The 12,069-nt window shown below is 44.7% G+C and overlaps 2 protein-coding genes across 2 annotated transcripts; both read right to left on the bottom strand.

The window, feature by feature from the left end:
• Nucleotides 1-1,849: 1,849 nt before the first annotated feature.
• On the bottom strand, nt 1,850-3,790 carry LOC133342558 (glutathione peroxidase 2-like). Its single transcript, XM_061551735.1, has 2 exons — nt 3,521-3,790; nt 1,850-2,424 (listed from the first exon to the last, which is right to left on the bottom strand). The coding sequence occupies exons 1-2, from the start codon at nt 3,761-3,763 to the stop codon at nt 2,074-2,076; spliced, it is 594 nt and encodes a 197-aa protein (XP_061407719.1). The 5' UTR covers nt 3,764-3,790; the 3' UTR covers nt 1,850-2,073.
• A 2,606-nt stretch (nt 3,791-6,396) lies between these two features.
• On the bottom strand, nt 6,397-9,979 carry LOC133342557 (glutathione peroxidase 2-like). The gene is made up of 2 exons (XM_061551734.1): nt 9,713-9,979; nt 6,397-6,987 (listed from the first exon to the last, which is right to left on the bottom strand). Exons 1-2 carry the CDS (start codon nt 9,956-9,958, stop codon nt 6,637-6,639), a joined length of 597 nt encoding a protein of 198 aa, XP_061407718.1. The 5' UTR covers nt 9,959-9,979; the 3' UTR covers nt 6,397-6,636.
• Between the last annotated feature and the right edge of the window lie 2,090 nt (nt 9,980-12,069).

Below are 12,069 nucleotides of genomic sequence, written 5' to 3'. Positions count from 1 at the left end.
CGTAAGCAAGCAAGCATGCAAGCACGCAAGCAAACATGCAAGCAAGCGAACTTAATATAAAGGATTTGAAAAAGCTGTAAAGCTCAGTGGGACTTAACTGGTAAAATATATTTTTAAATAGTGAAGTTTTAAATAGTAAAAAAAAATACTTATTTTTTGTGATTTGCTTACCCTTCCGATATCTTTCCTATACTTTGTTGATTGTTAACTTTTTGACCCGCCCCTACTGGACATCTGTACAAAGAACTTCATAGCTCATCAGATTTCTCCAGGATAAAAAAAAGATTCTGATTCTGACGGTGGGTATGGGATGTAGACGTATCCCCTATTGTCCTGTCTTAATGACCTAACAACGTAGAATGTTGTATGATCAAAGTGTCACAGGTATCTGTTTGATGAGGACTTTCATCATCGATATGGCCCCCGAGGACCTGGAGGGCCAGGGTATGCCTTGTTCCGCCCCGCTCATTAAAATGGTTATTTATAACATGTGCGATGTTGAATTGTCTCTTCAGCACCACGCTCTTTGAATAGAAGCACTCTTACAAAATGGAGCTCTATACCATCCACAAAAGCACCATGCCATAACATCAGTTCCATCTCCCCGCAGCTCACTTGTACACCAGTTTCCTCGCCAGAGGCTGTGGATGATCCTTAAATCTACACATTCATCTTCTTGGTTCTTTCGGTAAAGTCACGTAGAAGGGAAATAATAAAATAATAATAAATTTACCCGTAAAAACAAAGTTTTTCACTATAAATCCTTTATATGCGTGGCATCGGTTTTATTTTATTATTAATTTCTGTTTTTCTTGAGTAAGAGTTTCATTTTTATCACATTGGTATTTTAAATTAAATATAAGGAAAGTCGTATATAAGGACATTGGTCTTTGAAACGGGCGGCTCGAGTCCTCTCGTCCTCTGGCTTGAGATGGCTGCCACCTATGGGTCAGATGATTGCCTGCCACCATTAAGCAACTGGTAATTAAATATAATTTTTTTTTTCCTAAAAAGTGTAAAATTTTGGAAAAAAAATTTCACGCAAATAGATTGTCACGCACGAGTCTGTGTGCAAAATGTCAGCTCGATTGGATCACGGGAAGTGGGTTAAAAAACGACCGAAAGATTTGCATGGTCGTAAGCGCGCAAGCAAGTGAACTTAATATAAAGGATTTAATAAAACATAATAAAATAATTCTCACGACGTTTCGGCCACAACGCAAGCAGCCGTCCTCAGGTGAAGACCAGGTCTGTCGGGGAGACAGCGTCTGAATGAAACACCACCACGCTTGGAGCGTATATTTAAGCTGGGTTGGAAGGAGGGAAGGGCGTCTTGACAAAATAATTTGCATATCAAGAGGGATTTAGCATATTTATGGGAAATGCAGGTATGTGATTAGTACTACTTGTGAAATGCGTAGTAGTACTAATCCCACGGCCTCAACCTCCCAGCACAACGAAGACGAGTCACCATTAATGAAGCAGACAAGTATCTGGGAAATTAGGCACGTGGGATGGGGGTAATATACTTGAGGGTTTCAGAATTTTTTTAACGTGGTCATTTACTTAGGACCCTTTAAAAAAAGGTTTACAACCCCCTATAACCTGCACCCAGCATGCCATCCTCCAAATGGCAGCATCACACATGGGAAGCGAGACTGATTTACCAATGAAGTTATTGAGACGATAATTGAAGGAGTAATCAGTAGCACTGCTCCAGTTAATTTTGCCAGTTGCAAAGCGGTGACCAAAATGGCAACTTGGACACTGCACGTAAATTGGGGGTTTCCACAACAATCTAAAAACCCAAGTTAATTTATATCAGAAAACAAAACACATACAAAATGACTCCCAAAAAGTAGGCGTTAATTTTATTGCAAGGCACATATAGAAGACAAGCTCATATGGACCAGACGTGCCAAGAACATAAGACATTAGATCTGCTACAGGACATCAAACTTCTCTCGGAAATTTTTGAGGGACGTTTTCACAAAATAGCATTTCTAATATCTGAAGCAGGGCACACGCTGCCAGCGGCTTGAAAAATGCCTACATCACTTGTACAAAAAACCCCTATGACGCTTGCTTCAGAAGGAGTTTGATGTCATCCTCAATGCCGATGGTATGGAACTTCCTACTGTAGCGCTTGAAAGGCTGCCCGTCGGGCCCAATCAGGAACTTCTCAAAATTCCACGCGATGTCAGAGCGTGAAACCGGGCTCCATATGATGCTCTTAGGGTCTTGCAGGAAGGAGACGGGATCATCGGATGGCAGGGGAAGCTTCTCCTTGATGAACTCAAAGACTGGGTGCGCATCCTTGCCGTTCACCTCGCACTTGGCGAACATGGTGAAGTTGGGCTCGTAGCCGCTGCCTGGACGCACATACTTCAGGATGTTCAGGATCTCCTCGTTCTGGGTGTTCTCCTATGACACACACACACCGACGTGATAACGATTAAGTGACCACTTTTTTTATTGGAATAGTTTTACCACATCTAACAGGCCTAATGCATTGTTACACCGTGTCATCTCACGAGCAATTCAAGAACGTTTCCATTCTGGTTACCAAAAAAATTAGTAAATTATTTCTGTATGGCACCTCTCCAATCACTAGTATTGAAAACTGAAAGAACCAAGAGAGTATTGAAAACTGTACTCAAAAACATAGTATTAAGTCTCACCTGAGTGACTTCTATTCTCAATGGGACGCAAGCGTAGGATTGATCACCCTGTCGCTGGCCGCCTTTGGGGAGGGTGTATAGTATAAAAGGCCGAAACACCCTAGGACCCAAAGGTTCACTACTGACGATGCGCTCCCCAAAATTCACCAGGCTCACTGTTCATGAACTCTTGGAAGTGCTTGCACAAAGGATAGTAACATCTCATCCTGTGTTCTTTGGAATCACAAAGGCATTTAAAACGATTTCATTAAAAGTTTTACCAACGAATTGTGAAAAGCTCTTGGTTTACGCCCAAAGCCATGGCTTGACACAAAGCAACATCCCCAGGACCACGAGTAATGCCTGTTATTACGCGTACAGTATCTGATAAGACAGGACCACAATGGTCTAAACATTCCAAGTGAATCTGTTGGCCACTCGTTAATGAATCACAGCCGTGTTCAGACTCGGTAAAACATAATGAAAGGATGACAACGCATAAAATATAAAGTACATCATCCACTCCCCCATACTTTGCATAGAGCATGTGCTACATTTCCTAATTCAAAGTCACTGTGTGAACACACAGCAGGTAGTCCTTCTGTAAAACTGGCTCCGAGTCAGGCGCATTGGAGGGTCCAGCGGGGAGGTCAACGGGCAATCAGAGGCGGTCATTTAACCCGCGAGTTTGGGTGCGACGCATGGCGAGTCGGCTGTGGCGAGGAGCGAATCGTGTCTTGTGGCTACTTCTGCGCTAGGTGCCTACAAAGTCCCAGACAGCGTGGGGAGGCCGTCATCCAGCAGTGGACAGAGCAAGCGCCGCCGCCGCCGCCGCTGTGCAGGAGCCAACCCCATCATACCTGGTGGCCGAACTGGTTGCAGGGGAAGCCGAGCACCGCGAGCCCCTGGGCGCCGTAGCGGCCCTGCAGCTCGTTCAGCTGGGTGAAGTCCCTGGCGGTCGTGCCTCAGAGGGACGCCACGTTCTCGATGAGCACCACCTTGCCGCGGTAGCGCGAGAAGTTGACCAGCTCGCCGCCCAGCGTCTTGGCCGACAGCTCGTAGAACGACCTCAAGGCACCTGCCGCTGCTGCTGCTGCCGCCATCGTCTCCGTGTGAAGTGGGGGCGGTGTCGCATCCAGCGCTTATATAGGCGGGCACGGAGCCACGTGACCCGGGGGGGGGGGCGGCTGGGGATGGACTGCGGGTGGAAGGGATGGGCCATTTCCGGATTGAAAGGGACAATTCCTGTGGAATTAACCAGAGCTAAGTTTTGAACTAAAACTTTTTTTTTTACCAGGTAAGTTACACGTAGATCAAATTAAGTCAAAGTGATTTCCTTCTATATTCTTAGGTTTTTTCGGTAAAGTCACGTAGGTAAAAAAATAAAAATGATTTCCATCTGCTCAAATGAGTAATGAGGTGGCGATGATCTCTTGTTTACAGATCCGAGTTGTGGAAATATCTGAATAAGACAACCACCGTTGACTTACAATATGCGACTCATTTTATCGAACAGAGTTCCCAGAATGATGTTGTTGCGTCTGGCAATATGTTCAGGAGTTAAAAGCCAATGTCGGGGTCTGCTCGCCACAAGAGGGCTTCAAGAGAGAGTTGGTTAAAGGAGCGCAGACTGGACAGGAGTGGGTCACTGTGGTCTATAGGAAGGACGATGGGCTGAGTTACCCCCCCCCCCCACCACTACTTGCTGGGGGGTGGCACGTGCTCCCCCCCCCCCCTTCCCCAATGATCCGATCGAAATCCCTCATTTCGATCATTGGTATGTATTAGTGTAGCATATTATTACGTGCCAGGGACTCTGAGATGATAGGACAATAGTCTGAGTCCATAATTGGCAATAAGCAACGTCAAAGCAGTTCTAAGTGACTCCGAATTGTGCGCATTTACGTAGACAGTACACGACTTCCCTGAAGGCATTCACCTTCAGCGAGCGCGATGCCGATCACACAACGCGGTTGGAATTAGACCTTCGATCGATGGCTGCGCCATCGCCGCACACGCGTCGAATAAAAAGCAAGGGACAAGTCCTTACTCCTGAAAATCCTGGCTCTGCCATTGCACCCAACCAGGATGTGAACTTGGACCCTTCAGATTGCGAGCTGCTCGCTCCGCCGCTGAGACACGACTGGTGCCAAACCGATTTAATCTTGTCCATGAAAATAAGTTCACCGATGTGCCCAGTGAAATAAAATAAAAAATTAATCGCACATTGCTCGGACAAAAACGTGGACATTGATTACAATGAAGTGAATTAAATACTGCACTTAAGAGGACAAAGACATGTTCGAATGAGTTCATATATCCCATGAAAGTGCTTGCAATGATTACTTTGCTCAAAGCAGCAGGTTCTGAGTGCGTACGCACACTTATGCATGTTGACGAACTTTACACGTTGCATAACTCCGCAATGATGGAACACGGACACCCCTAGAACTTTATGCGCATCGTTAATCTATCAACCCACCAATTCTGACATAATTCGGTTCTATTCTATACCCATACTCCATGCTTTTGTTGGTGTTGTTGGGTCTTGGCGTTACAATCACAGGGTCACTTGTAGCATTGGACAGCATTGATCAGTGGGAAGCATTGGGCAGAAAGGGAGCGTTGAACTCCACTGGGTGGCAACCATCAGCAAAGCCCCGTTCAATGTTGCCCACCTGCGCCAGTGTTTCTCGATATAAAGGCGTTTTGGATTTCTCGAGACGAAATGTCAGTGGACAGTGACAAATCGCGACTTTCTGGGATAAAGACTCGAAGATTTTTTTGGGGGGAGATTTCAGACGTGTTAAGGATCCGGCTTTAGTTTTCTATGCTTAACACTGGGTAAAGATAAGATTAATATGAACGTAAATATTACCACAGGAGATCATGTGTTGGTGTATTTAACCGCGTTGTCTTGTGCAGTTATTTTACTGTCGTGTACTGTATTGATCACACTGGTGGCTGAGAGCCGGATGTATTATTGTGAAGGAGCAAAATCCAATAATGAAATAGATAGCACAGCAACATACCATACCCTTAATCTCATAAGTACCATTCAGAAAATGTATCCTGAAAGGACCAAATATTGTATAGTTGTGCAATGTTGTACAATTATTTATTTTATTGCATTCGTTTGGTATGAAGATCAGCCACTCAATCCACTGTTTGGCTGAGTTTCACAATCCTGCAATGCAGCCATCCGCATAGCTCCTGCACACAATTCGATCTCATCAATGTCTCCTCAGTCGAGGTGCTCGAGTTTGGCTGCCATTCCTTCATGGTGTGAACACCCAGCCATTTCCCCCAATTGGAAGGTTTCTAGTTCATAGCCTGGTCCGGACATGACTTGCTTGACCATCAAGAAACAAAAATTACTAAACCAACCATGCCACCGTCTGATCCAAATTGGGCACCAAACTGTGGAAGTGCTACACCCTGCCCTCCATAGTGGGCGAATGACAAAACCTTCCTAAGCATGTTGACAGCCAGAATGTAAACTTGAGCCTTGTAAAGGAACACGTCTGTGCACAGGTACTTGTCTTTTTTCAGGGATGTGTTGTGGCAGCTGGGTATGTTGCAAGTCAGCCTTTATCAAAGCACGGGACATTGTTGGGAGCCAACATCTGCTTCACAATCAAAAATGATTTCCAAATCTTGCCCAGATATTTCCCAATATAAAATTGCAACAATGTATAAGACACCAACAGATAACAAAACAAACTTACACATAGAATGCAGACAACGGCATTACATTTATTGCTAGGCACATATAGAAGACAAGCTTGTATGGATCAGGTATGCCAAGAACATGAGACATTAGATCTGCTACAGGACCTCAAACTTCCCTCGTTAAAATTTTGAAGGAAGTTTTCACAAAGTGGCATTTCTAATATCTTCAGTAGGGCACACACTGCCAGAGGCTTGAAAAATCCCTACACGACTAGTACAAAATGAAGGTAAACCTAGCCACAAGCTATTTAACTTGCTTCAGCAGAAACTTGAGGTCTTCCTCAATGTTGATGGTCTGAAACTTCTTGCTGTAGCGCTTGAAAGGCTGCCCGTCAGGCCCGATCAGGAACTTCTCAAAATTCCACGCGATGTCAGAGCGTGAAACCGGGCTCCAAATGATGTGCTTTGGGTCTTGCAGGAAGGAGACGGGATCATCGGATGGCAGGGGAAGCTTCTCCTTGATGAACTCAAAGACTGGGTGCGTATCCTTGCCGTTCACCTCGCACTTGGCGAACATGGTGAAGTTGGGCTCGTAGCCGCTGCCTGGACGCACATACTTCAGGGTGTTCAGGATCTCCTCGTTCTGGGAGTTCTCCTACAGCACGCACACACAATCGCACACCACAAGAAATACAAAGTCACCACTCATTCACAAATAAAACATGTATACACACACACACATCTGTTTAACTGTAATAGTATTAACGTGATGGTTTTAGGTCAACAGAACCAAATGAATAATAATGCAACAGTGTAAATGGCAATACAATAACACTGCTGTACTGGTTAGCAACAACAGATGTGTTTTAGCCCCTACAATGTGTATTCACCTCCTATGAACTTGCATGTAATAATATATTTTGTATGTCCCCAAAGCTTCTGAAATATAATGGGGGGGGGGGGGGGGGGGTAAGTGGGCGAGGCTGGTTTCACCGCAATAATGTGGAAAGTCTACCACAACGACCATCAATTACAGCAAGGGGATGGACCAAAAATACGACTGCCTTGATGCAGATTGCCTTCAAGATATTTGATTTCATCATGTTTATTAATTGCACACTTACTATAAACAACCTGAAGAAAAATCAACTGTCTAAAACTTTAAGCAAGTTTAAAAAACAAGTAAATTCCAATAAATACGGACATGAATGAATGTCCTTTCATTGGAAGCTACCTCTCCCTGGCAAAGCATGGCAAGTCTGTTTTTTTGCAGAGCAACATCGTAATAGATGCTACACGGCTTTAAACGCATACCTCGGGAGTGACATTTACCCTCAACCTAAACGTTTATTATTTTAAGAATAATAAATATATTATCCAGCTGTAACAGGTCATCTTTTAAGTATGTCAGTCGTTCTATATTGCCTTGTGGTTTATTCCTCTGTACTTGTAGTGCAAATCCTAGTTAACTAAAAAAATTAACGGACCATAAAAAACGTTTGTATGTATAACCTCTTTCGTAGCCAATTGTGCTAAATCGGGAGGTGCATTTAAAAATGCAGACAATTAATTTACCCAAGGCCACTGACAAAGAGGGGTCTCGCCCCAATGGGCTTTTAACAGGTCTTCGACTCCTACCTCCAATGTTTCAATAAAAGTCTTACGAACAACCAAGGCTTGTCAAACTCCACCATACGAGTTGAATGATTAATAGACTTGAGCCCAAGATATGCCTTTAAACCAAAACGGCATTCCAAAGTTCATCATGAATGACAGAGGTCTGAGGACTAAAACCACAACCATGCATTTTTAGCAATGTACCAGTCTACTGCTGTGGTCAATAAACCGCACCCTTGTTCAACCTGGAATGCAACGACATTGGGTAACATTGACTCAATGTCCAAAGGTGTATTTAATATGCTTCCCTCTCCACTGTGTAAATGCATGCAAATAGAAGTATTTAGTAATATGCAAAGGAACACTTCACTGGTATTTACAACACAGTTTAACCGCCAATAACTATTCTTGCAAGGACTCGGATGACTGCAGTAAAATAAATCCAGATTTATTACTATGAGCCAAGAATGTCTGTGTGTCCCGCACGTGACATCACTCCACATGCCGCCCTCCCCCTCCCCCCATCATTAATATTAGCGGGTGGATTTTTATACTCACGCATTTTTTCCGCAAATTCGCTGTAAGTTTGACTTTTCTTTATTGAAAGTGAATCTAACAAATAATGATATGCAGCAACAAAATGGATTTGGTGTCTTTATTCATTTCTTCATCACTTGAGACAAAAGGCAAGTCTAATTTATGCTTCTACATTGTGGTAAAATAGACATTTCTCGGTGATTTTCCAGATATATTTTATCGATTTCCAATTTATTTCAAGCCCAGCGACCGAAAGCAGAAGAGAATAAAGTATCAGAGCAGTGAATTTGAACAAATTAAAGGTCAGTTATATATATAGTGCTACAGTGACGTGAAGGGAGGTGTTTTAGGATATAGTTTTTTTGCCAGAATCAATGTCATTAATGCAGTGCTACAGTGAAATGCAGTGAAGTTTTTATGATATACTCGTGCAAGATTCACTGCCATTACATTTACACAAGATACAATTATACTCGGCTCCATTTTTTCGTAAATATTACAGCTTCCGTCCTAGGACGGGCAAAGAAGCTAGTGTTAAAATAGCAATGTACAGTACTTAAACATTTTAAAAAGTGCTACGGAAGAAATTTCTTCTCATGGATATTCCGTATTAAAAACGTCTATTTGGAGAGCAGGTGATCACAACCAAGTTCACATATTGCAATAAGTAAACAGGTTTATGGAGACATTTTAAGTCCTTGTTCTGACCGCTCTTTGGAAAAGTAGGTGGTCATATCTATGGGACACTTTTGCCAGTATCAAGATGCCTTGCGATGGGTGTTTATTTATCTTAACACCTGCTGCTTTCTTGCCGGGTAGTCATGTTCAGTCCCAAGCCATTGCTGTACGATCACACATGGCAAGGTGGTCGCCCATTAAAACGCAACCGCGGCTCAACCTTGCTTAGCTCAAGATAAACTAGACGGGGTGGGAATCCAAGACCCAGGAGAGCGTCATGTGTAACAGACACGTGCGATGAGTCACCAACATGGCACAATAGCTGCCCGGTCCCGATAAAACCGGGCGCATTCCGGACGATGTAATCATAGGCAAATGTCTGGTCACATACAAACAAAACAACACGTGTCCCTATCGATGTGGCCGCGGATGCGCTCTGTCCGGCTAACATCAGTGTCGAGTGTGCTTTGAAGCGGCCCAGGGCCACCGCGTCACCAATCCTCAAAACCCACGTTAAGTTTGGTCAAACACCTCCCACCCCATCATACCTGGTGGCCGAACTGGTTGCAGGGGAAGCCGAGCACCGCGAGCCCCTGGGCGCCGTAGCGGCCCTGCAGCTCGTTCAGCTGGGTGAAGTCCCTGGTGGTCGTGCCTCAGAGGGACGCCACGTTCTCGATGAGCACCACCTTGCCGCGGTAGCGTGAGAAGTTGACCAGCTCGCCGCCCAGCGTCTTGGCCGACAGCTCGTAGAACGACCTCATCGCGCCCGCACCCTGCGACAACGCTGCCGCCATCGCCTCCGTGTGGGAGCGGTGCCACCGCCTCGCGCTTATATAGTCGGGCACGGAGCCACGTGACCTGGCGGGGGTGTGAGGGGGGGGCTCGTGTCATGTGACTGGAGACCAACACGTGGGTGATTGTGCTGCTGCTGTTGTTGACAGTGCTGCACAATGTAGGACACAAACATGCAGCAATAACATCGTGGCCTTGACAGGAATTGTGTACAATAGGCAGGTAATGATCCTTCTTCACAGCACATACAGAGGCCAAACTGAGTGGGTAAGATTGAGAGACACCACTTTATACTATGGGGTCTGATATTGGCTGATCAACAGTTTGTGCATCATCCACTTAGTGACGCATTCCTCGAACGGAAGATTTGTTCATTGTTGACAGATCCGCAGATGAAAATACTGAAGACTCGTAAACCTTTTTTGTAAATGTATACGTATAGGGCACATAAATCACACAGATACCTTGCTCACAGAAAACGCATCTGTTTAGGTTATGAAACGTGTTCTATATAATAATAGTAACATTTTCAACTTGTAACGCACTCCCTCTGGAAGAGAGAGCGAGTCAGAGAGACCAAATAGCCCCCGAGAGGGCCCCTCTCGAGTTCTCTGCAGCGCAGGCCTTCTGCCAGCAGTGGCGTGAGCCAGCAATTGCAGGGCTGCGCCTTTCCTTTGGACTGCGCTGTTTTTCTACACGACAGGTTTACAGACACAATGAGGTGACTATATTCCCGATGGGATCTCTAAGTCAGTCAATGCTCTGGTAACCAAATACATGGCAGGATTCTGAGTTATCTGGTTCCACTGCCCACATCCGTACGTCCGATGAACACGGTTGGCGATGTAAAAGTAACAAACTTAAAATCTAGATTAGGATTCGGGCTGTCCGTGGTCATACCGGGACAGGTGGCAACATGTTTTCAGGAAGTTATTCTGTAACATCGCTTTGATTGCTTAGCAAATCAATATGTGTGTATGTAATACAACTTCCCCTTGTCTGAGATGACACGGATAAAAATGGGACCCAGTCAGCAATGGGAAATTATAACGTCTCAATTACAGAGTTATCAGGGGCAAGCATGGAATCGGGGGCAAGCATGGAATCGACGGCAAAAAGTCAACGCATCTCCCACACCAGAATGTGAGGTAGTGAATTGTCCTCATTCACAGTCGTGAGCAAATGGTGGACATTTCACATTCATTTGGCGGGGCCAGTCGATCAAGGTATTCCTGTTGACTTCTCACAAGATGATACTTCTTCTAATCCCGCGAGTGATGCAGGGCTGAATTGACCATTGGCAGGTGTTGAACCCATGACCTTCAGATTGCGCGTCAAGGTCGTCTGTAACCACAACACCAAGCAGCCGGTTAGAGGTACAATGCAATATTAAATAACAGTCTTACATTTCGTAACACTGTATCTCTTTCAATAGATACACACGGACAATACATTGCAGTGTATACCTTTGTAAAATAATTATGAGAGGTCAGGTTTCGAGTTTAAATCCTAGTTAGTGGTTGACTCCGCTCATCATCTCTCCTGGGTCAATAAAATGAGTACCACTTTGTGGGGCAGTCAACAGTGGTTGTCCTATACATTTACTCATCGACGACATAAGAATGTGGAGTTTCCACCACTGGCTAATGGATGTAAAGAGGGGATGATGCTTATGAGCAGGGCATCATGTTAACGTTTTCTTTTGGTTTAACCACTGCCATTGCCCATCTCTACGCACTGAGCCAACACAGTGCGACCACCCTGCACGCTTCTCAATGGCCCTGTGGAAGGTTGACACATTGTACGTTACTAAATATACAACGGAGTGCTTGCAAACACAATTGACCCTGAACTGTTTATCACGATGGCCTGGGAGGGTTACCCATTTGTGCAGACCAACGTGGGCAGGTCTAGAATTGATCCCTTGCGGTTATGCATGTGATGACATATTCCTGTCATTCACATACAAATGTGGATTTATTGTACTGTACAAAGCAAATTGACTTTGATGTACGGTATGTTAGATAGGGTCTCCACCTGTATGTGCCTGTGTGTGATAATAAAAGTGTCGCGCGCACATTGCTTGCATACAAAACATTACACCACCTCATGT

Source organism: Lethenteron reissneri, chromosome 15 (genome assembly GCF_015708825.2).
Source record: "Lethenteron reissneri isolate LAM-NWPU_2019-01 chromosome 15, ASM1570882v1, whole genome shotgun sequence".
NCBI lineage: Eukaryota > Metazoa > Chordata > Hyperoartia > Petromyzontiformes > Petromyzontidae > Lethenteron > Lethenteron reissneri.
This window is presented reverse-complemented; position numbering and strand designations above follow the sequence as displayed.